General features: G+C 42.3%; 1 protein-coding gene across 1 annotated transcript in view; it reads right to left on the reverse strand.

Moving 5' to 3' along the window:
* DYSF (dysferlin) overlaps positions 1-26059 on the reverse strand; it is a 591346-nt gene that overhangs the window by 439992 nt on the left and 125295 nt on the right. Inside the window, exons 5-7 of the mRNA XM_030190967.1 lie at positions 13390-13516; positions 11770-11963; positions 3431-3559 (exon numbers count right to left, since the gene is read on the reverse strand). Coding sequence (XP_030046827.1) covers positions 3431-3559; positions 11770-11963; positions 13390-13516 — 450 coding nt within the window. The remainder of the gene's footprint in view (positions 1-3430; positions 3560-11769; positions 11964-13389; positions 13517-26059) is intronic.

The following is a 26059-nucleotide window of genomic DNA, read 5'->3' on the forward strand; positions in this document are numbered from 1 at the left end:
CAAAGTAGTGTCATGAGGAGGTTTGTTAGTCTGGCAAACCATAGTGGTAAGTGTTCCTTAGAGATGAAGCGAAAGATAGAATGGAGTGTTTGGAGGGACCCATTGTCCTCCTCCACAGGAAGAAAATAAGTTTATCTAACAGGTGGTTTTACCCCTACAAAGAGAAGAACAGAGAAACATAAAAACATGACAGCAGATAAAGGCCAAATGGCCCATCCAATCTGCCCATCCACACTCTCCACTATCCCCTCCTTTCCCTAAGAGATCCCACATAATTGTCCCACACTTTCTTGAATTTAGATACAGTCTTTGTCTCCATCATCTCTATGCGAAGCAGTTCCACATATTCACTGCCCTTTCTGTAAAGAAAAAAAGTATTTCCTTAGATTACTCCTGAGCCTACAACATTTTAACTTCATCCTATGTCCTCTCATTCCGAAGTTTTCCTTCAATTTAAATAAACTTTCCTTCTCTATATTAATGCCATGAAGATATTTAGAGGAGTTAGGGGAATTAACCTATCTACAACTTAACCAGAATTCAAGAAGCAGCATGGATCAGTAGAAGAGATCATAAAGAGAGCTGCAGAGTTCCAAATCCTAGTATGGGAAACGAGGTGGAACTGAAGAGAGTGAGAATCCAGATATATGGCCCAATGTGGAGAGAGAGGAACGAGCCATCTGTGAATCCTGCTGCCTTATCCAAGAGGGATCGGAAAGAATATTTGAAGCGGGGGAGTCAGAGAAACTAAACAAATTCTCTGTAACCTTGGAGGATGTAATGGGTCAGTTCAGCAAGCTGAAGAGTAGTAAATCACCGGGACCTGATGGTATTCATCCCAGAGTATTAATAGAACTAAAAAATGAACTTGCGGAGCTACTGTTAGAAATATGCAATCTGTCCCTAAAATCGAGTGTAATACCGGAAGACTGGAGGGTAGCCAATGTTACTCCGATTTTTAAGAAAGGTTCCAGAGGAGATCCGGGAAATTATAGACCGGTGAGTCTGACGTCGGTGCCGGGCAAGATGGTGGAGGCTATTATTAAGAATAAAATTGCAGAGCATATACAAAAACATGGACTGATGAGACAAAGTCAGCACGGATTTAGTGAAGGGAAGTCTTGCCTCACCAATCTAATGCATTTTTTTGAGGGGGTAAGCAAACATGTGGACAATGGGGAGCCGGTTGATATTGTATATCTGGATTTTCAGAAGGCGTTTGACAAAGTGCCGCACGAAAGACTCCTGAAGAAATTGCAGAGTCATGGAATCGGAGGTAGGGTATTATTATGGATTAAGAACTGGTTGAAAGATAGGAAGCAGAGAGTAGGATTGCGTGGCCAGTATTCTCAGTGGAGGAGGGTAGTTAGTGGGGTCCCGCAGGGGTCTGTGCTGGGTCCGTTGCTTTTTAATGTATTTATAAATGACCTAGAGATGGGAATAACTAGTGAGGTAATTAAATTCGCCGATGACACAAAATTATTCAGGGTCGTCAAGTCGCAGGAGGAATGTGAACGATTACAGGAGGACCTTGCGAGACTGGGAGAATGGGCGTGCAAGTGGCAGATGAAGTTCAATGTTGACAAGTGCAAAGTGATGCATGTGGGTAAGAGGAACCCGAATTATAGCTACGTCTTGCAAGGTTCCGCGTTAGGAGTTACGGATCAAGAAAGGGATCTGGGTGTCGTCGTCGATGATACGCTGAAACCTTCTGCTCAGTGTGCTGCTGCGGCTAGGAAAGCGAATAGAATGTTGGGTGTTATTAGGAAGGGTATGGAGTCCAGGTGTGCGGATGTTATAATGCCGTTGTATCGCTCCATGGTGCGACCGCAGCTGGAGTATTGTGTTCAGTACTGGTCTCCGTATCTCAAAAAGATATAGTAGAATTGGAAAAGGTACAGCGAAGGGCGACGAAAATGATAGTGGGGATGGGACGACTTTCCTATGAAGAGAGGCTGAGAAGGCTAGGGCTTTTCAGCTTGGAGAAGAGACGGCTGAGGGGAGATATGATAGAAGTGTATAAAATAATGAGTGGAATGGATCGGGTGGATGTGAAGCGACTGTTCACGCTATCCAAAAATACTAGGACTAGAGGGCATGAGTTGAAGCTACAGTGTGGTAAATTTAAAACGAATCGGAGAAAATTTTTCTTCACCCAACGTGTAATTAGACTCTGGAATTCATTGCCGGAGAACGTGGTACGGGCGGTTAGCTTGACGGAGTTTAAAAAGGGGTTAGATAGATTCCTAAAGGACAAGTCCATAGACCGCTATTAAATGGACTGGAAAAATTCCTCATTTTTAGGTATAACTTGTCTGAAATGTTTTTACGTTTGGGGAGCGTGCCAGGTGCCCTTGACCTGGATTGGCCACTGTCGGTGACAGGATGCTGGGCTAGATGGACCTTTGGTCTTTCCCAGTATGGCACTACTTATGTACTTATGTACTTATGGATCTGGTGTGACTTGGACTGAATGCATCCTAGAAGGAAGAGGGAAAGATTATTCTGTGTGGTTGTGTGCTGAACAGCATTGAGAAGGAGAGGATTCATATAGGATCTCAGCTACTGAACTGAGGGGGAGCATCTAAGAGGTACCAGCACTGGTCCAAGGAGCGGTGCTCAGGGAAAGATTTGCAGCCTGTACAACAACGAATCTGCTGGAGAATTGCAGTGAGATCACCCTAATTGTGAGCAATTTGGACACTTCCCCCCTCCCCCCCCCCAGATTCTATATAGTGTGCCTAGAGATCCGTGCTGATACAACGCACGCAACTTAATTGGCTTAATAAGCTAATGAGCGCTGATAACAGCACTTAACAAGCAATAATGAGCACTAATTGTTTCTGTACTCCCTGTTTTTTTCCTGTCTCCATAGAAGTCTGCCCCTGCCTGAAAGTGAATGAGAGAGTGGTAACCCCACGGAAAGCGAATCAAAAAATCCAAAGGGAGTGGAGAAATAGGAATGGCTCTGCACATATACAGTTACATAAAATGCTATTAAAAAGGTAAGCATTTTAAATTCAGTTAAGCCATGCCAAGCCAAGCTCCAACAAGTAAGTAAACTATTGTACAATAATAATGAAACCACATCCATCAGCAAAAAGAAAATACTGGGCCAAATGTATTAAACTTTTCTCCGAAACAAAGGTATCTCAACTTACAAAGACATTACTGCATACAGAATGGGTCCACTGTATAGAAGTCAAAAATGCCAAGTTATATTATTTTCTCTAGCTGTGGTAGACGTTCAGATTAAAGGCTCCCAAGCAAAATATTGGAAAATATCCCAAAGTAGGGTGGATTCACCTCAGAAGATACAGAGGCAGTTATAAGTGGCCTCCCTCTTTCCCTGGGCCCCCTGTACTGCAAGGGACTACTTTCCAGGGTTTATGGCATGGTAAGTCAAATATCACATCACATCATATCTTACCTCATCGAAGACTGGATTATTCCCTTTCCGTATTCTGGTTCTTTTCGTCTGCCCAGCAACCGTCAGCTTGACAACTGGTTTAATATTTATACCTGGTAACTGCCTCGCTTCTATCACTCGAATCCTTATCTAAACAAGAATATTCAAGAAAAGTAAAACAAGTTATGCTCTACCTCCACAATTTTGTGCATATGTTCTCCATTTATTTTTATATTTGTGGTTCCAGCATGTTTCCTAGGCTGGCTGTTACTGCCTGAGGGTCCTTACAATCTGTGTTTTCATAGGTCGACCCCTGCATGTGACCCTCTCCCTCCAATCACTAGAGTCCTGGTAGATGCTTGCATCAGTGCCGGGGCGTAGCTACCATTGGGTGAGCACAGCAAAATGCCCAGAACCACCCAATGGTAGGGACCACATGAAGCTGCATGCACCTGATCCCTCTTCTGCATCCAGGTTGGGCATCGCTCCAGCTCCCACACCCCCCCCCCCTCCCGCTGGACCTCCACACACTGCAGTGGGGATCACGGCAAAGACAGCCTGAAAGCTGCCACACTGGCTGGTGGGGCATTTCCACTGCTGCATCCCACCTCTCTGATGCAACTTCCTGTGGGCGGGATGCAGCAGAGGAAAGGCCCCATCAGTCAATGTGGCAGCTTTCAGGCTGTCTTTGCCACGATCTCTGCTGCAGTGTGTGGAGGCTCGGGGGGAGGGGGGAGCTGAATTGATGCCAGACAGGGCACAGAGAAGTGGGGATGGAGAGATGCTGAACTGGCCAGGGGGAGGCAAAGGGAGAGAGATGCTAGACTTGAAGGGGGACAGAGTGAAGAGAGAGAGAGATCTAGGGCAAAGGGAGGGGCACTGTCCATATTGGTCCCTTTCCTTGCCCCCTAGCCTTGTGGGTCTTCTTGCCCCCTCCTCCCTGCAAGGCTCAAGTTTCTACTTTAGCTAAGAGCCTTCTGTTCTGCTTTGTCCTTCTCTGACCTTGGAAAGCAAACTCTTTTCACATACTTTCTTTTAGACCCAACCTCTTTTCTCCTTTTTACCCAACTTCTCAGCTTTAAGTTCTACCTCACTTCACCTTGGCAATAAATCAACCCATTCTTCAGACACCCCATATCCACCTCTCTGCAATATTGTCATCCTGTCAGCAACTGTGATTATCCAGTTCAAAAGAGTCTCCTGCCCTAGAAGAAGGTCTTCCTGAGTTCTAGCTACTACATGAGTAAGTTATGGTTTGCTTATTCTTGCAATACATAGTTGGAATTCAAGGAAAACAGAGTCTTGGTGGATGTTGGGTTGCTGGTTTAATTGTCTGAATAGTAATTCATGTGCATGGTTTATAAGACCAGAACAAGTCAAAATAATCAACCAATGGAGGATCTCTCTCTCTCTCTCATGCAAATTCTACTCTAACAATTAATACTGATCTTTCTTTTTGCCTGGATTGAATAATTAATTATATTTAAACTACGGTATTTGAACGTTCAGAAAAAGCATTATTTATTTACCCTTCTGTATACTAAGCCACACTAGCAGCTGCTACGTGGCAGTGCTGACACAGCCCATTCAAAGTGAATGGGCTGTGTCGGCATTAGCGAACAGCTTAGTAAACAGGGAGATTAGTTAGTTAGTTAGTTATTGTGCTTGATATATCACATCTCGTACAGATAGTATTTCTATGTGGAATTTAATAAACAAGCACACTGATTTTGTTGAATGCACACCCAGAGTATCTAACACTGATGTACAACTGAATTATATGACATCTAGTGGGGGAAAATTCACATTTTAAAAATGTTCAATATAACCACCATGCCCAAAGGAGTGGAGGAGTGAGTCAGGAGTGTATGCTGAAATGGAAGTCGTTTGCAGCTGAACCCGTGTCGGCGGTGCTACTCCTAAACCCTTAAGAGTTATCAGCTTGGAGTTTTTGGCTCCCATGGAGGTTGCATTGAATGTCATCTGGAGGGTGCTCCAGGACCTGACGGTGGTAGAGAATGACTTTGCTTCAGATATAGTCTTGTTAATGAGCCACATGGATAATCTAATCGAATCCTTTGAGAATATACAGCAAATGAAGTTCTACTGAAGTAGGAAACGGTTAAGATTTGAAAATGATAAAAGACCAGAAAAATTTGAACAAAATGAATATTGTTATAGATGATTAATATCGAGATTGTTGTTTTCCCAGAGTTCCGGGTATGACTCCTAATGTTTTTTTTCCTCTGAAATGATTCCTCTTAATATATTAATTCAAAAGGAGTGAAGCCTGTGAAACTGGGATTACTTTAATCAGCGGGAATTGGATTGGAGATTCAAGGATTTGTATTGTTAAACAATTTCTGGTTTTAAAAGGGAAAAAAAATGAAATCAGGTGTATTACTTTCACTAATATTGGACAATAAGTATGTTTCCAATGAAACTGATGGACTATGCACTGTTATGGTCTTGAAGAAACCAACCAGATGATCAATGTGGAATAATGATTTAGATAAATAATAACTAGGGATAATCGGGTTAATACCACGTTTTCTTTGTTTGCTGTTGCTTAAATTGATCTCCTTGTCTTGTTTCACTCTCCCTATTTATTTTGTGGTCTAAGAAAGAGAAAGATTGTATAAAATCCATTTATCTTGTTGAGATTGTTTTTTTCTTCTAATATTGTTTTAATGTACAATCATCTCTGTTTTACTGTTTTGCAAGTGATCCTTGTAAAATGAAAAAATTATAAATAAATGATTTAAAAAAAAAAAAATGTTCAATATAGATGTAATTTTCAATGTGACCTTCCTCACGTAGATGAGTGTTTTACTTGCTCAGTTAGTCTTTATAAAATTGTTCCATTGTATACATACATAAAAATAGACGCTTTGAAAGAACCGCATCTACTTTCATGTGATATATGTGTAGGAGTTCCCAGAGGGTGTAGAATGAGCAGAGCAAGTTAGTATCAACACTCTTGCATGTATTTTATATATAACCCCTACCAGCCTGTGGTACCTCACAGTGACCACCTTCCTGCTGTGTGACAAACCAGGGGATACAACTTCAGGGAACACTCGGGTCCGTTAACTAAGCTGCAGTTGAAGTGGCCTTAGCGTGCCCTTATGATGGGTTTTTTTTTGGCACTAAAGCCATTTTTATTAGAGCTGGAAAATGGCCAAATTTCCATTTCCCTATTGATGGCCATGCATTAATGTTTCCATTAGCATGTGGCTGTTAAAAAAATTGGCAAGTGAGCACTCACCAGCACCTATTTTGTAGGCGGAAAGGGCTAAAGCACTAATCCTGCACCAATTGTTAGATAATGATTCTTTATGCACATTAGTCTATGCATACATCAACTCGAGATATCACTATTGTAATGTCATATAAACAGGCACTACCAAAACAAATTTTAAGCGGTTACAGACTCTCCAAAATGCAGTGGCATGAATTCTGTGTCACGTGAAATGCCATGACCATGTGACTCCGCTTCTAAATCAGCTGCATTGACTTCTGATTGAGTCTCGAGTGAAGTTTAAGTTTATAACTCTTACTCATATGATTCCTCACAACAACAAATTTGTGTATTTGGTGTCCTTGATAATTTCCTGTACTCCTCATATTCTCTGATCCCTTAATGACATTAGACTTGCCATTTGCCATTATTGAGATAACAGTAGAAACAAACATTTTGTATGGTGAATTTTATAGGGAAATGTCCTAGCTCTGCTCTGTATCCACTGTGGGGGGAGGGACAGGGGGTTCTGTGGATGCAGAATATTTGGGGGAAGCATATGTGTGTTGGGAGGATTGTGGCTCAATGGAAGATGAAGAGTTCACCCTCTTGTATTTCCCCTAGCTCTCAACATGGCCTGCAGCCACTGAAGCCAGCACTGCTACCCTCAATGAAGTTATTGGGAGTGGGGTAGGAGTGGAGTAGAGGTAGGGGTAAGGGCAGGGCATAGGTGCATCAGGTGACAAATGTTTCTCTAGTGCCCAACCATCCAACCTGTTGGCCCATCCAAATTTTGCCTTCTGGCTACGCCACTGCTTTGGGGTAATTTAATAACAGGGAATCTAGAAAGCTTTTATTTTGTCCCATAGCTTTGTCTACTTTTAGTTTAGCTTAACTCCTCATGAACTCATGAATAGTCTTCTGAAAATCATCTGAGATCTATCATTCTCATTGCCACACCTTAGAAGGTAGCAGAATTATATGAAAGACAGATAAAGGATGTGACTAAAGCAGCGGATCCTAAATGTTGAGAATGGCTGATTTTTTATGTCATGGGTCCTTAAGCAGTCTGCAAAAGTTATACGTTTAAAGTTCTGCGACTTTTTTATTTTTTCACATAAAAGGATGTGGTTTGGACTATTAAAGTACACCTCTATTTTGTTAAGAAGAGGGCTCTCTTTAAAAAAAATAATGAACTGCCCGATAATCAGACAGTGGCGGTCAGCATATTTTAAACACTGATTGTCGCTGGATAAATTATCTCCCAATATTCAGTACCAGGCCATGTCCGGGCACTGCTACTGAATATCAGGGGATAATTTTGGGTGGCCTGCAGGCTTATTTTCGAAAGAGAAGGACGCCCACCTTTCGACACAAATCGCAAGATGGGCGTCCTTCTCACAGGGTCGCCCAAATCGGTATAATAGAAAGCCGATTTTGGGCGTCCCCAACTGCTTTCCATCGCGGGGATGACCAAAGTTTCCGGGGGCGTGTCCAAGGCTTAGCGAAGGCGGGACTTAGGCGTGCCTAACACATGGGCGTCCTTGACCCATAATGGAAAAAAAGGGCGTCCCTGACGAACACTTGGACGACTTTACCTGGTCCTTTTTTCTTATGACCAAGCCACAAAAAGGTGCTCGAACTGACCAGATGACCTCCCCTTACTCCCCCAGTGGTCACTAACCCCCTCCCACCCTCAAAAAAAATTTTTTTAATATTTTTTGCCAGCCTCAAATATCATACCCAGTTCCATCACAGCAGTATGCAGGTCCCTGGAGCAGTTTTAGTGTGTGCAGTGCACTTCAGGCAAGCAGACCCAGGCCCATCTCCCCCCTACCTGTTACACTTGTGGTGGTGGTAAATGTGAGCCCTCCAAAACCCACCAGAATCTCACTGTACCCACATCTAGGTGCCCGCCTTCACCCATAAGGGCTATGGTAGTGGTGTACAGTTGTGGGGAGTGGGTTTTGGGGGGGGGTTGGGGGGCTCAGCACACAAGGTAAGGGAGCTATGTACCTGGGAGCCTTTTATGAAGTACACTGCAGTGCCCCCTAGGGTGCCCGGTTGGTGTCCTGGAATGTAAGGGGTACCAGTGCACTATGAATACTGGCTCCTCCCACGACCAAAGGGCTTGCATTTGGTCATTTCTGAGATGGGCGTCCTTAGTTTCCATTATGGCCAAAAATCAGAAATGACCAAGTCTAAGGACCACCATCTCTAGGGATGACCTAAATGTTAAGATATGGGCGTCCCCGACCGTATTATCGAAATGAAAGATGGACGCCCATCTTGTTTCGATAATACGGGTTTCCCCGCCCCTTTGCCGAGACATCCTGCGAGGATGTCCTCAGGAAAACATGGGTGCCCCTTTCGATTATGCACCTCCTGGACACCCAAAGCTTATGCGGGCCCCGCCAATTTTCAGCTGGGCCTGCATAAGAGTGTTATGCAGGTGCCTGCACTGAATATCGGGTCGGCTCTCACATAACTAATTTGTCTTTGTAAAGCCCTCCCAATCCCCCACTCGACCTCTCTAACACCCCCCCTTCTACCTCTCCTACTCCTCCCCCCCGGGCTGGGATGCCCTGGCCCTCCCCTTCCCCGAACGATCCCCTGACCAACTGATGTCTAGGTAGGCCCCCCCAGGCCTATCTGGCTCCCTGGTGGTTCAGCGGAGGTCTTTGGGAACAGGAGCGCAGTCCCCTCACTGCTGCCACTCAAAATGGCTGCCGCAACCTCTCACAGTACTATAGGAAGTACTGCGAGCTGCCCTCAAAGGTCGTGACAGTCATTTTGACTGGCATCCATAAGGGGGAAGGAGCCAGATGGCTGTGCTCCTGCCCTGAAATACCCCCGCTGGACCACCAGGGAGCCAGGTAGACATCGGGGGGGGGGGGGTCATTTGGAGGAGGGGAGGGACTTAGGGCATCCCAGCTGGGGGGGGTAGGAGGAGGGTGTTAAAGAGTCCGGGAGGGAGATTGGGAGGGTGTTACAAAGTTAAAATTAGTTATGTGGGTGCCAGCCCAATATTCAGTGCCAGCACCCGCATAGCTAAGTGGCCTAAAGTAGGAGAGCTTTTGAGCTGTCCTAAATTAGGCCGCTTAGCTATGCGGATGTCAGCACTGAATACTGCCGGCACCCAAATAACCCTAGGATCCTCCCCAGTGCCACTCCCAGTGCCGCCCCTGACTTGCCCACTTTTTGATTGGGCAGTCTTTGGGGATATTCAGCAGCATTCTCCAGTTAGGTGTCATTGAATTATCCCCATTTGGGTGGTGGGAAAAGATTTAAACAGGCAGGAGAGGCTACTGCTCACTTAAATCGATTTCAATATTGACTCTAACATGATTTTAAGCTATTTTTAGAATCTTTATCTGTTTTTAAATCTTTGACCTACAGTGACATTTTTGGTTCCAAAATTGTGAGTTTAAATAAATTGATTTGAGTGACATCACATTTTGAATTATTCAACTATATTTAAAGCTTCTTAAACCCCTGGAGACTTGTTTTATGGTTAAAAAATTTATTTTTAATGGTTTTGTGCTTTTAAATGTTAACATTTAAAATCAGGTTGAATTTGGTGTTTTTTCTATTAGACTTGATAATTAGAAGTCTGTTTGCACTCCTGGGTATCTCTTTTTTCTTTTTATTATAGTATTTAACAGGTTTATGATGAGCTTTTATTGCTCTGTAGTAATTTTTACTTTCATTTTTTGTTCTGACATGCACATTTTTCATGCTAATGATATAAATGCTTGTAGACTGTTCATTTTTAGAATTGCCTATGATTTATTTCTGTTTAGAAAGATATGCTGTTTATATTTAAAGATCAGTCTTTTTTTTTTTTACTTATAACTAGTATTAGCTGTTTGCCTGGTATCTGTTGAGTTGGCTTTGGATCAGATATTTTATGACTGCTGTGATATATAAGCCTGTTTTAAAGGACAGCAGCAGTTTTGATTGTACTGTTTTGTTAGAGATTCATATTACAGTAAAATCTCGATTATCCTACGTAAATGGGACCAACCTGTTGTTGGATAAATGAAAAGTCGGATAATATAGGAAAAAATGGTAACCACTCAAACAATGCATAAACAAAGGCTGTAAAAGCAGGGACCCAGGTCACAACAGTGCTGTTTTGCTGTAAAAGCAGGGTCTCGAGTCTGAAACAAATTGTCCCAGTTGCGAAAGTTCCCTCTGTGGTACACCGGAAAACAGAAAGAGACACAATATCACCGAGGGCTTGGTATACCAGATGGTCGGATTAGCGAAAGTCAGATAATCGAGACTATATTATACTTCTGTTCTGACAAATGAAGTTTTACATGTGTTCGAATGATTTTGTATTTTTATATTTTCTTGTAGTTGTATATCAGGGGCTTGATACCCTTAAAAGTGCAACCTTACAAGTAATTTAGGTGACTGCTTAGGTAAAATTTGTGGTATATGTTTTGAGGGATTTTTATTGTTAGTTTGGTACCTTTGTGGAGTGCTGTGTGTCTCTCTGTCTCAGTCACTTTTAAGCACAGATGGCATTTTTTTTTTTTTTAAAGATCCTTATAACCCTATTTTTACTCTTTTTACTCTGGTGGATTCTCTGTCCATTTTACACTTTGAAACTTGCCCCTGAAGCAGGCACTATATGCCGAAACATGTTGGACTGATGAGCTACTATGTAAAGTGTTTTGGACTTAATACTTCCACTTTTAATAAGGTTCTCTTTGACTAAATTAAAGGATTTTAAATAAACATCTACTGACTCAGTATTTGTTATTGTAGTATTCTACAATGGAATTTGAGCACCCAGATACCGTTATAGGATAGGTACGCCCCATGCTGCAGCAAGGTTCTTAAGTAGAATTGCCCCCACAGAGCCTATTTGTCCTTATAGAATAGCTTGACATCCTACATGGCATCCTGACCTAGGTGATCTGTTATAAAATTACCATCCACATATCTCCCTGAAGGTCTCAGTGAGTGTTCGTGGTAGAACCTGAACTTTTTTTTTTTGTTACATTTGTACCCCGCGCTTTCCCACTCATTGCACACTCAATGTGTTTCTAAGTTTCACATTTCTGTCATTACTAGAGCCAAGCCAATCCATGTGGTTTCTGCTCACCTGAAAATCCTGTGGCTTGTTTGATAGTGGCTTCTTGGAAGCACTTCTCTTCCTTTTAATCCCTTGGACTGAATGCAGAGCCGGTTTCTTTGGAAGTGCTGGCTGCTCTGCTGCAGGGCCAGGAGGCCCTGAAGGGGTTTCTGCCTCATCTCCTATGTCAGCAGGATCTTCTAAGTCTTCCTCTCCTGTTATGTCTGCCACATATAATACAAATGCTCTCACAAGAATCAGATTTACATAGAAATAATGTGTGTTTGATGCTTTGACAGTCTAAGGACAGATGTTCACAATTTCCATAGCAAATTTTTAAATATTTTACTACTACTACTACTACTTAACATTTCTAAAGCGCTACTAGGGTTACGCAGTGCTATACAATTTAACATAAAAGGACAGGCCCTGCTCAAAGAGCTTACAACCTAAAGGACAAGTGAGTAGACGATACGATGGGGGCAGTCAATTTGGGGCAGTCCGGATATCCTGAAGGTAAGAGTTAGGTGCCGAAGGCAGCATTGAAGAGGTGGGCTTTAAGCAGAGACTTGAAGATGGGCAGGGTTGGGGCTTGACGTAGGGGCTCAGGAAGGTTGTTCCAGGCATAGGGTGAGGCGAGGCAGAATGGGCGGAGCCTGGAGTTGGCAGTGGTGGAGAAGGGTACTGAGAGGAGGGATTTGTCCTGTGAACGGAGGTTTCGGGTGGGAACATAAGGGAGATGAGGGTAGAGAGGTAGTGAGGGGCAGCAGATTGAGTACATTTGTAGGTAAGAAGGAGGAGCTTGAACTGAATGCGGTATCGGTATTTTGTCAATAAGAATATATTGATCTATTCTAAGATAACAATAAACTAAATTCTTGCTGTTTTCCAGAACAACAACATATAGAACCTACAATAATGTACATGAATTGTCAACAATTATTTGTTAATATTTTGTACTGGCAGCAATACTGAGCACCATTCAAGATGGGAGTCAGCTTTTTAATTAAATTTTCCACATCTGTACATTCTGTTCTCTCTTCAAAAATTATTACAGAGAAACCTTAAGAATCCTGTAGTAGGGGTGCCTGCAGAGAATTCAACAAGGTCCTATCAATACCAGTAAAAGTTTGACTTTACAGTGACATCACTACGTAGTTGCTGTGAAGGAACATTATTCTCTTCATTTTCAGCCCTGAACAAATTCTAGATGGTAGGAGTGACCCTGGGCCCAGTATTCTAATCAGGAAACCGCTCAGGAGTATAAACCCTGGGCAGAATTCAAATCTCTGGGGCCAATATTCAGACCATGGGGGGTAGCTGGGCTGCCTCCCCTGGTCAGCGCGGAGCCCAAAATTTCAATGCCAGGCCACTTCCAGTGACCAGCATTGAATATCCAGTTTATTTTTGGCTGGTTTCAACTTAACCAGCAATTCAATATTTCTGAAAAAAAAAAATATTTGCTCTATATCAGTCCAAAATACTATTCTATTCTGTTCCAGCCACATCCCTTGACAGCAGGGAACCTTGCATAGAATATACTAGATTATTTAATTTGGTATTTTCAGCAGGTGCTTACAGTAAACAAATGCCCTTTGAGGGAATGAGGGCCACATTTTGCGATGTACATTTCACACACAGCCTCCTTACCAGTGAGAGTGTCTAGCTCCACAGCAGCAGCAGTAGCAGCAGTGTTGGGGTCAGGAGGAGTAGGTGGCGGGAGCACTGGAGTTGCTCCAGGCGGAGGGAAGTAAGATACTTGCAGAGTTATACAAGCCTGTAAAATAAATCAAACTGGTATGAAAATGTGTAAGCTAAGAGGAAGTGAGTGCTACTTAATACATACCGATAATATTCTACAAAGGAACCACTTCTCCTGCTCATAAAAGCTGTGCTGCATATAATCTATTTAATATTTCAATCCCTCTTGTAATCTTATCACCCCAAAAATATAGTTTTAAAATTATCATATTAATAGGTAAGGAAAGATTCTTCTAAACCACTTGATCAATGTTTCAACTACAGACCCGTCGTGAGCATATGTTTTCTAGTTAAATTAACCCAAAGAACAGGCAGCAGACCATCTACAGTTATTTGGAATGATTTAACATCTTAGATCCCCAAAAATCTGGCTTTAGAAAATATATTAGTACAGAAACCTGTCTGCTTGCCCTCACTTCTGAAAATCATATGATACTAGATCTGGGTCAAACTGGATTTGCAACTGGAATTGTCTTCCGCATTTAGGCGCACTTTTACTACCTGGTGACCGCCGGTTTTGCACACAGGAAATTGGCCCTGCAGCCAGCGGTAGTTGTGGCTTCCAGCACACTCTGTTTCCAGCACTAGGAAACTGTTTTTTTTTTTCTAGTGTCAGGGGTGTGCCCAGCAGTAATTAGGCAGTGCCGCTGCTGCCCAGTTACCACCGGGTTAGCATCAGAGCCCTCACCGCCTCCTACATAGGAGACTGGGCTCCCCCAGCAAATGGCCATGCACCAATGTGTTTCGTTAGCACACAGCCATTTACTGGCCCTTTAAAGAAAATAACCTTTTAGCCACGTGGTAAAAAGGTGGTCTCGGCACATGGCAATCCTGCACACAAATGCCATTGTGGGCTACCTTTTAGCGCCATTTGGTAAACGGACCTCTTCCTGTGGTTGATTATGCCATATTACGAAAGCTGAAGTCTATTGGAATAACAGGGATTGTACTCAAATGGTTTTATGAATTTTTGAGGAAACCGTTCATATCAAGTTCATTGATATGGAAAGCTGTCTTCATTATGGCAGGCAGACTATGGAGTCCACTATCGGCTAAACTGATTTAAATGATTTTTAAATTTTTAGGCACACTTCTTCATTCTTTAAACCTGTCTTATTACATACTAGTAAAAAAGGCCCGTTTCTGGCTGAAATGAAACGGGCGCTAGCAAGGTTTTGCGCGGAGTGTGTATGTTTGAGAGAGTGTCTGTGAGAGTGACTGTGTGAGAGTGAGAATGTGCAAGTGTGTGTGTGTGTGCCAGAGAGTGGATGTGAGTGTGTCTGTGAGAGAGCGTGTGTGTATGTGAGAATGAGTGTGTGCGAGTGCGTATGTGAGACAGTGAGTGTCCTTCCCTGTCCCCCCTGTCAGGTGTCAGGACTGGGGGGGACTGTGGACAGTCATGAAGGCAGCCCCTACCAAAATAATGAAAGCAAGACCATTTGTATAATAATCACTGCATTCCAGAGAACAAAATGGAGCAAGTTCCCACATGCTATCTTTTGCTTTCTGTATTCAGTAGCTGACAGGCTTGCTAGACTTACCTAAGTGGCTGCAGCTGCAATACACTGAAAAGAAAGCAAGGAAACCTATGAGACGTAGATACGGCCATCCCCTTGGCCTCTGACGCTCCTCCCTTCTTCTATTTGACTTCCCTCTGATAGGTCCATCATTGGGTGTGACGCTCCTCCCTTTTCCTGTTTCAGTTCCCTTTGATAGGTCAGAGCGGTGCAGCTGTGACACTCCTCCCTTCTCTGATAGGTCAGGGCGGGGCAGAGATGTAGTGTGCTTAAAAATGGTTACAGAGCTTCGAACATACGAACTGTTGAAGCCTCAGAGTGTGCTTTAGAACGTTGAGGGTGCTTTTTATGTGCAGATGGGGCGTGGCCTACGGCCCAGATGGGCGTGGCTGAGACTGAGGGTGAGTAGTCTGAATAGTCTAGCCTACCAGGAGGACAGGAGTTCAGGACAGATGGAGTGAGCTTCAGAACGTCTGAGGGGGGATTTTATTTATATAGATAAGCAGATGACATGAAGATTTTTTTTTCCTGTGCCTTCTTCTTTTACTGATTTGTCTTTTTTGGTTAATGATTGTTTTCTGAAGATCTTACAATGAATGAATGTGAACAAAGTTAAATTAAATGTGGAAAGAACTACAGTGTTATGGATGGGCGGTAAGATCGGTGTTTCTTAGCAACAACAATTACAGCCGAGCAGTACTGTTATTTCTTTACAGACTACTGTTTGAAATTTATGTTGGACTCCACTTTGACTGGAATATCTCAAGTTTGTAGTGTAACTACTTTATCTTACGCTAAGCTGCATTTTTTATGTCAAGTTTGATCTTGTTTTTCTGAAGATATTCTACGAAAACGTGTATATGCTCTGGTATTTTCCATTTTGAATTACTGCAGTATTTTCTTTTTAGGAATGTCTCATTCCTCTCTATCTAGATTACAATTAATTCAGCACTGCAGCAAGACTTATATTGAAGAAATCAAAGTATGGAAGCATTACTCCTCTGCTGCAGACTTTGCACTGGTTACCAATCAGAGCACGCATAGAATTTAAGATTTTGGGGTCCATTCGCTAAGCTGCTTATTGCAGGGTAAAAGACACTATTGCGAGACGCACTCAGGCATTCCGCAATAATTTTGTGTTTGGCAAGCGCCACCCATACACTAAAAAATAGAAAATATTTTTTACCACTGGGGGTCGGTCTAGGAGCAGACAGTAGGCATGCACTGCACTAATTGATTAGTGCAGTTACATGGCCATGCCTGATTTGTACATGGTTAGAGCAGGAGCCCTTACCGCATACATGAGTGGTGGAAAGGATTCCTGTGCTAATGGTCATGTGTTAATAAGAAAATTAGCACATGGCCATGGGAAAATGGGGCCAAATAAAACATAAAGGGGCCCTTTTACCAATGTGCTAAAAGTGACCCTTAGCATGTGGGAAAGCCTCATGCTACGGATAACGCAGGTCACTTGACTATTGCGTTCAGTCTTGGTCATCGTATCTCAAAAAGATATAGCAGAATTAGAAAAGGTTCAAAGAAGATTGGCCAAAATGATAAAGGGGATGAAACTCCTCTCATATGAGGAAAGGCTAAAGAGTTTAGGGCTCTTCAGCTTGGAAAATAGACAGATGAGGGGAGATATGATTGAGATCTACAAAATTCTGAGTGGTGTAGAACGAGTAGAAGTAAATCGATTTTTTATTCGTTCCAAAAGTACAAAGACTAGGGGACACTCGAGGAAGTTATATGGAAATACTTTTAAAACAAATAGGAGGATATATTTTTTTACTCAACGAAGAGTTAAGCTCTGGAAATCTTTGCCGAAGGATAACGTATCTGGGTTTAAAAAAGGTTTGAACAAATTCCTGGAGGAAAAGTCCATAGTCTATTATTGAGACAGACATGGGAAGCAATTGCTTGCCCTCGGATTTGTAGTATGGAGTGTTGACACAATTTGGGTTTCTGCCAGGTACTTGTGACCTAGCTTGATCACTGTTTGGAAAACAAGATACTAGACTAGATGGACCATTGGTCTGACCCAGTAGGGCTACTCTTATATTCTTATGTTCTAAGTATATTGGTATACGGACTGTTAGACCAAGCACACTGCATCACACAAACCTGATTTACCATTCTGTTCAACAATTCTTTATTATCCACCCTTTATAAAGGTTCTTTTTGCAGCTGTTCCCCAACTATGGAACTCTCTTCTGCTAGAAATCAGATTAGAGTCCTGTTATATCTGCTTTCATAAGCAATTGAAAACCTGGCTATTTAAAAAATTATTAGGAAAGGGATGCAAACTAAGACCAAGAATATTATAATGCCTCTGCATTTCTCCGAGGTACGACCTCACCTTAAGTATTGCGTTCAATTCTGGTCGCCGTATCTAAAAAAAGATATCGCGGCATTAGAAAAGGATCAAAGAAGAGCGACCAAAATGATAAAGAGGATGGAACTCTGCCCGTATGAGGAAAGGCTAAAGAGGTTAGGACTCTTCAGCTTGGAAAAGAGATGACTGAGGGGGGAAATGATTCAGGTCTACAAAATCCTGATTGGTGTAGAAGGGTAAAAGTGAATCGATGTTTTACTATTTCAAAAAGTACAAAGACCAGGGGACACTCAATGATATTACATGGAAATGCTTTTAAATAAATAGGAGGAAATATTTTTTCACTCAAAGAATAGTTAAGTTGTAGAGATGTGGTAACAGTGGTTAGCGTATCTGGGTTTTAAAAAAAGTTTGGACAAGTTCCTGAAGGAAAAGTCCATAGTCTGTTATTGAGATGGACATGAGGGAAGCCACTGCTTGCCCTGAGATTGGTAGAATGGAATGTTGCTACTAATTGGGTTTCTGCCAGGTATTTGTGACCTGGATTGACCACTGCTGGAAGCAGGATACTGGGTTAGATGGACCATTGGTCTGACCCAGTATGGCTATTGTTATGTTCTTATTGTCTTTTTAAGTGTATTGGGAGATTTTAAACTTTTTTATATCATTAGTTTATAAGATTGTGAACTGTCTAGAGCTTTTTTTGTGTGATGACCGTATATAAGAATTACGTATTAGTGCTAGTACAACTCCTCGCACAGAAGCACTGGGTTCAGTTAAGGAAATCTCAGTTTAGATTTAATTACTTGGCTTTCTAAATCTATGGTCAAGATAAGTTTCAATTCAGATACAGTAGGCAGGGCCCTGCCCCAAAGAGGGTTTACAAATTTGTCAACTAAAGCAATGGAGGGAGAAATGACTTGCCAAAGGTCATTAGTGAAAGATATGGGATCTGAATCCTGACTTTCCTGGTTCTCAGCCCTAAGATACTCCGCAGTTAACTAATAATAGATATTTATAACCCAATTTACCCATTAGATTCAAGATGAGAGACAATGAGGCTCATTTTTAAAGCACCTAGACTTACAAAGTTCCACAGTATCCTGTAGAACTTTGTAAGTCTGCTTTGAAAATATGCCTCAATATAGTTTAAAATAAACTACCCCCCCCCCCCCCCCCCCCCCACACACACACACACACACACACATCCACACACACAAAAACAACCTTTCAATATTTCAACCTTATTCCTTTGACTGGAGCTATGACCAGGATGGCAGAATCAGAACAAATGAAAATATTACAAAAAAACCATACCCTGTCATTGGCATATTATTATTATACAAATCATATAAACCGCAAATACCAAACACAGTTCAATACGGGTCACAATAATTAAAAAGAAAGACATGAACCATTTGTTCAAATAATACATGAACTTGCTAACTTAAAAATGCAGATAAATATCTATTAACAGAATACAAATAGTGACATATTACAATCAAACTTAGTCACCACATATTTCCTAAATAGATAGGCTTTAAGTAGCCTCCTAAAAATTTGATAGTTTCCAATTAATCTAAGGTCAGCAGGCAAAGAATTCCACAACACAGGGATTTGATAAGAAAGAGTATATACAGCAACAGCCCTGCAGCTGGCACAGCAAACATTTTCTTAACATAGACCATTCAATATTCAACCCTTGCACATCTTTCATTAAATTAATTAGAATGGTATTTTAGGAACAACACTCCAATGGGAAATCAGGCATCAAATCAGGACATCTAAAGCCCTATAATTTCAGTACAGAATGTGTCAATGCAGAAATGGTGAAATAGACTTCCATTTGCTGCTATATGTAGCAAGAATGGCCATTTCAGAAACAAACACACCCAAAATATGGACAATGAAGCAGCCGGCACAGAGATGTCCATTTCACAGTACATGAACAACTATGTCATACAATAGCAGCATAGACATTCATAGAGCTGTTACCCATCCCCCCCCCCCAATTAGGTATGACCCCCCCACCACCCCCCAACTATGTCTGATCCCCCTCCCCCATTCAGTGCCAATCCTCCACACATGAATCACCAAACTCCACCCCAGCCACAACAGCAGCAGCCACCCAGAGCCTTACCCTCTCCCAACCCCTAAACCCTACGAACACACATACACTGGGACCTATCCAAGGCCTTCATGGTGTTGTCAGGCAGCAGTGGATTATTTCCGCTGCTGCCCAAGATGGTGCCAGGATTCAAGATAACGTTTCTGCATTCTAGAATTGCTAGAAGGCAGAGACACCCATCTTGGATCCTGGCAGAGGCACCATCTTAGATTCTGGTGCCATCCCACGCAACAGCAGAGAAGCACAACCATGGCCCTTGGTAGATCCTGGTGAGTTGGGGGGGGGTTCAGGGATAGGAGAGGGTAAGGCTCTGGGAGGCTGCCACTGTTTGCCAGGGCAGGATTTGGTATGTGGGAAATTGAAATTGAATGAGAGTGACAGGAGGGGATCGGACATCATGATGGAGGGGATTGGGAGGGGGAGGGGGTAACAGGAGGGATATCAGAAATCTTGAACTGATGGGACAGGGCTTTAGACCTGCTGGGGGGGGGGTCAGGAGGGGGGCATAAGTTTAGGGATGCACCACTATGACCTTTGGGGTTCTGAGGGCTCTAGATGGACTAGATTACAGGAAATGCCTTGTGCAGTACATTTTAGGTAGATGCTGGGCATGCTCCCTGCATGTACCTCACAGTCTTTTCACTTACTCTGTGTTATGTTTTGTTGTTAACACAAAGTACATGCAAACAGTTACTGATCCTGCCAAAAAGGGCCCCCTGGACATTCTAGATGGCTGGTCTAACTCCAGATGCGTACCTTTTTGGACATGGATGTTCCTCCCCCTTCTGCAATGAGGAAATGAACGTCTATCTTTTAAGCCTATGTCCTGCCCAAAACACTCCAGATCACACCAATTGCCAGATGCAGTTCTGCAGTTTTAGACATTCATATCCAGGCTCTGTAAAATCAGGATTCAGACATCTATGCAGTATGGATGTCTAAGTGTTAGTTTATAAACAGCTGAAACACGAATAATGTTTCTAAAATAAGCACTTTTATTTTAGCATTTTCCCTCTGATTCTATAAAGGTCACCAAAAATTGCACATGCAGATTTAGGCATGGTTCCGATTTGTCTTCGCAATTTAATTGAATAAGCCAATTAGTGCAACAAGCAATTATTGGCACTAATTAAATATAATTGGGTTTTGCACACATAAAATTAGGCACAGGATTTATGCCTAAAAGTTATGTGAAGCCCGAAAAAGAAACCACAAAAAGGGGACAGTCTTGAGCATTTTGGGGTGCAGCAGGAGTGTGGTTTTGAGTTACGCATGTAGTTACAGAATAAGGGTGCTCCACACATAAATTTAGTTGCACGATTTGCACCACATTTTCATTGGTGCAAATGGTCACACCTAAATTTAAGCGCAGCCATAATGTTTAAGCACTATTCTATAAACCACGCCAAACTTTAGGCGCGGTTCATAGAATACCACTTAAGTGAGAGGGGGGTTCGGCACTGATTTTTTTTTTTAGGTGTAATTTACTGACTCTAGCCCTTTATGTATGTAATGGCTTTTCAATGGGCTACAAAATTGTGAGGCACATTCAGGATAGGTAGGGCATTCTGGTTTCCTGTGCTCCCTAAGGTTCTTCCTAAATGAGAAGAAGAGACTACTGAGGCATTCGTAGCCATTCATAAATACAAAAAAGCTCTAAATGCTAAAAGGAGAGAATATTATTCTAATTTGATTGTGACTGAGATATTAAAAACTAAAAATCTCTTTCAAATGATTTAACTAATGTTCATCAACATTATTCTTCAGTTTCAGACAAGGTCCCCACTGCTTTTGAGTTAGCAGACTAGTTCCAAAATAAAATGACAACTATAAGATTGCAATTTCAAGAGGTTCCTTCCTCTTATGCAAGTGAAGGATTATCAAACAAAATAGTGAAGCAATCCCGACATATAGAGTCTGGTCTGATTTTACAGCACCTGGTTGGGGTCAACTAGATGTATTATTCAAGAAGTACACTAAATCCTATTGTCAACTTGATCTGTGTCCATCTTATATCATGATATCAGCATCCATGAGTTTCAGAAGCCGGCTGTTATCTTGGTTACAATACACTAGCATTAAGTCTCTTCTCTACTAGCTTGGGTGATATTATAATTATTCCTGTATTGAAGAATAAAAAAGAATCTAGTTATTCTGTTTCAAACTATAGGTCTATGGCGTCAATACCCCTATTTACTAAGTTGATGGAGGAACTGGTTACACCTCAATTAATGGAATATTTATAAACTCATAATATACTTCATTTCTCTCAACTGGGTTTGCACTCTCCATATAGTACTGAAACTGTATTAGGATCTTTCGTAGACTCTGCCAAGTCAGCACTTAGGAGCCCTTTCACAAAAGTGAGGTATGGCTCCCTGCGGGTAGCGTGCGCCAAATTGGCTCTACCACTGGGGTAGCATGGGAGCTCCAAAGCAGGTGCGTGCAGTTTCCCACAGTAGAAAATACAGTGGTGGAAATAAGTATTTGATCCCTTGCTGATTTTGTAAGTTTGCCCACTGACAAAGACATGAGCAGCCCATAATTGAAGGGTAGGTTATTGGTAACAGTGAGAGATAGCACATCACAAATTAAATCCGGAAAATCACATTGTGGAAAGTATATGAATTTATTTGCATTCTGCAGAGGGAAATAAGTATTTGACCCCCCACCAACCAGTAAGAGATCTGGCCCCTACAGACCAGGTAGATGCTCCAAATCAACTCGTTACCTGCATGACAGACAGCTGTCGGCAATGGTCACCTGTATGAAAGACACCTGTCCACAGACTCAGTGAATCAGTCAGACTCTAACCTCTACAAAATGGCCAAGAGCAAGGAGCTGTCTAAGGATGTCAGGGACAAGATCATACACCTGCACAAGGCTGGAATGGGCTACAAAACCATCAGTAAGATGCTGGGCGAGAAGGAGACAACTGTTGGTGCCATAGTAAGAAAATGGAAGAAGTACAAAATGACTGTCAATCGACAAAGATCTGGGGCTCCACGCAAAATCTCACCTCGTGGGGTATCCTTGATCATGAGGAAGGTTAGAAATCAGCCTACAACTACAAGGGGGGAACTTGTCAATGATCTCAAGGCAGCTGGGACCACTGTCACCACGAAAACCATTGGTAACACATTACGACATAACGGATTGCAATCCTGCAGTGCCCGCAAGGTCCCCCTGCTCCGGAAGGCACATGTGACGGCCCGTCTGAAGTTTGCCAGTGAACACCTGGATGATGCCGAGAGTGATTGGGAGAAGGTGCTGTGGTCAGATGAGACAAAAATTGAGCTCTTTGGCATGAACTCAACTCGCCGTGTTTGGAGGAAGAGAAATGCTGCCTATGACCCAAAGAACACCGTCCCCACTGTCAAGCATGGAGGTGGAAATGTTATGTTTTGGGGGTGTTTCTCTGCTAAGGGCACAGGACTACTTCACCGCATCAATGGGAGAATGGATGGGGCCATGTACCGTACAATTCTGAGTGACAACCTCCTTCCCTCCGCCAGGGCCTTAACAATGGGTCGTGGCTGGGTCTTCCAGCACGACAATGACCCAAAACATACAGCCAAGGCAACAAAGGAGTGGCTCAGGAAGAAGCACATTAGGGTCATGGAGTGGCCTAGCCAGTCACCAGACCTTAATCCCATTGAAAACTTATGGAGGGAGCTGAAGCTGCGAGTTGCCAAGCGACAGCCCAGAACTCTTAATGATTTAGAGATGATCTGCAAAGAGGAGTGGACCAAAATTCCTCCTGACATGTGTGCAAACCTCATCATCAACTACAGAAGACGTCTGACCGCTGTGCTTGCCAACAAGGGTTTTGCCACCAAGTATTAGGTCTTGTTTGCCAGAGGGATTAAATACTTATTTCCCTCTGCAGAATGCAAATAAATTCATATACTTTCCACAATGTGATTTTCCGGATTTAATTTGTGATGTGCTATCTCTCACTGTTACTAATAACCTACCCTTCAATTATGGGCTGCTCATGTCTTTGTCAGTGGGCAAACTTACAAAATCAGCAAGGGATCAAATACTTATTTCCACCACTGTAGTTTTCTATTTTCTACTCTGGGGGGATTCCCGGTAGTAATCAGCAGCGTGGCCACATTGCAACATACTGCCCGATTACCACAGGGTTATTGCGTGAGCCCTTACCATCTACTAAACTGGTAGTGATAAGGACTCAGGCAGTACATAAGTACATAAGTAATGCCATACTGGGAAAAGACCAAGGGTCCATCGAGCCCAGCATCCTGTCCACGACAGTGGCCAATCCAGGCCAAGGGCACCTGGCAAGCTTCCCAAACGTACAAACATTCTATACATGTTATTCCTGGAATTTTGGATTTTTCCAAGTCCATTTAGTAGCGGTTTATGGACTTGTCCTTTAGGAAACCGTCCAACCCCTTTTTAAACTCTGCAAAGCTAACCACCTTCACCACTTTCTCCGGCAACGAATTCCAGAGTTTAATTACACGTTGGGTGAAGAAACATTTTCTCCGATTTGTTTTAAATTTACTACACTGTAGTTTCATCGCATGCCCCCTAGTCCTAGTATTTTTGGAAAGCGTGAACAGACGCTTCACATCCACCTGTTCCACTCCACTCATTATTTTATATACATCTGTCATGTCTCCCCTCAGCCATCTCTTCTCCAAGCTGTATAGCCCTAGCCTCCTTAGTCTTTCTTCATAGGGAAGTCGTCCCATCCCCGCTATCATTTTAGTCGCCCTTCGCTGCACCTTTTCCAATTCTACTATATCTTTCTTGAGATGCGGCGACCAGAATTGAACACAATACTCAAGGTGCGGTCGCACCATGGAGTGATATAACGGCATTATAACATCCTCACACCTGTTTTCCATACCTTTCCTAATAATACCCAACATTCTATTTGCTTTCTTAGCCGCAGCAGCACACTGAGCAGAAGGTTTCAGTGTGTTATCGACGACGACACCCAGATCCCTTTCTTGGTCCGTAACTCCTAACGTGGAACCTTGCATGACGTAGCTATAATTCGGGTTCTTTTTTCCCACATGCATCACCTTGCACTTGCTCACATTAAACATCATCTGCCATTTAGCCGCCCAGTCTCCCAGTCTCGTAAGGTCCTCTTGTAATTTTTCACAATCCTGTCGCGATTTAACGACTTTGAATAACTTTGTGTCATCAGCAAATTTAATTACCTCGCTAGTTACTCCCATCTCTAAATCATTTATAAATATATTAAAAAGCAGCGGTCCTAGCACAGACCCCTGAGGAACCCCACTAACTACCCTTCTCCATTGTGAATACTGCCCATTTAACCCCACTCTCTGTTTCCTATCCTTCAACCAGTTTTTAATCCACAATAGGACATTTCCTCCTATCCCATGACCCTCCAATTTCCTCTGTAGCCTTTCATGAGGTACCTTGTCAAACGCCTTTTTTAAAATCCAGATACACAATATCAACCGATACATAGCTGCTGCATGCTAATTTTAATATTAGCACATGGCCATTTTCTGCCCCATTTTTAAAAAAAAGGTCTTTTCCCCGCCGCGATAAAAAGTGGCCCAGCGTTCGCCAATTTCACATGCCAAAACTAGCACAGGTACTTCAGTTTGATCTTTCAAGCGCCTTTGACCTGGTAGACCATCAGGCTCATTTTTGAAAGAGATGGACGTCCAAAAAGTGACATAAATCGGCTCTTGGATGTCCATCTCAATTTAGGCTTACCCGTTCTACACCACTCAGTATTTTGTAGACCTCTATCATATCCCCCCTCAGCCGTCTCTTTTTCAAGCTAAAGAGTCCTAAACTCTTAAGCCTTTCCTCATATGAGAGGAGTTCCATCCCCTTTATCATTTTGGTTGCCCTTCTTGGAACCTTTTCTAATTCTGCTATATCTTTTTTTTGTTTGTTTGTTTGTTTGTTTTTATAAGTATTCACAATAATTCAAGAACACTCTTGATATGAAAGATAGAGGGAGATAAGTAATATTCAAATTATACAAATATTCAAGTAACAAACAAAGGAAAATCCCCCCCCCCCCCCCCCCCCCATTCTCTAGTCCACAATTTAGGAAAGAAAACAAGGTACAACTCCATGAAAAATATTCCACTAATTAAAATTAGCAGGTAAATAAAGAAGAGAACTTAAAGTGCCCTGTCGATAACAATTACGGAGTCTATGATGATAATACTGCTGGCTATAGATTAGGAATTATAGCAACCCTCGAATCTAAAAAAGAACTGAAATAAGTAGGGTCATAAAAGATATATTTAACTGAATTAACTTTCAATACACATTTACAGGGAAAGTTAAGCCAAAATAAACCACCCAATTGTAGGACCCGGGGTCGAAGTAATTGACGTCTCTTTTGAGTTGCCCTTGCAATGTCAGGAAATATTCTAATCCTATTGTTCATAAAGAGTTCATTCCTGTGATGACAAAATTGTTTCAGGATCCAATCACGGTCCAGTTCCAAAACAAATGTTACAATTAAAGTTGCTGGTATAGTACCCATCTCATCATCTTGAATTATTTCTGTAAGATTCAATATGTCAAATGAAATTTCTGCTCCTT

This window comes from Microcaecilia unicolor, chromosome 2, assembly GCF_901765095.1.
Source record: "Microcaecilia unicolor chromosome 2, aMicUni1.1, whole genome shotgun sequence".
NCBI classification, from domain to species: Eukaryota; Metazoa; Chordata; class Amphibia; order Gymnophiona; family Siphonopidae; genus Microcaecilia; species Microcaecilia unicolor.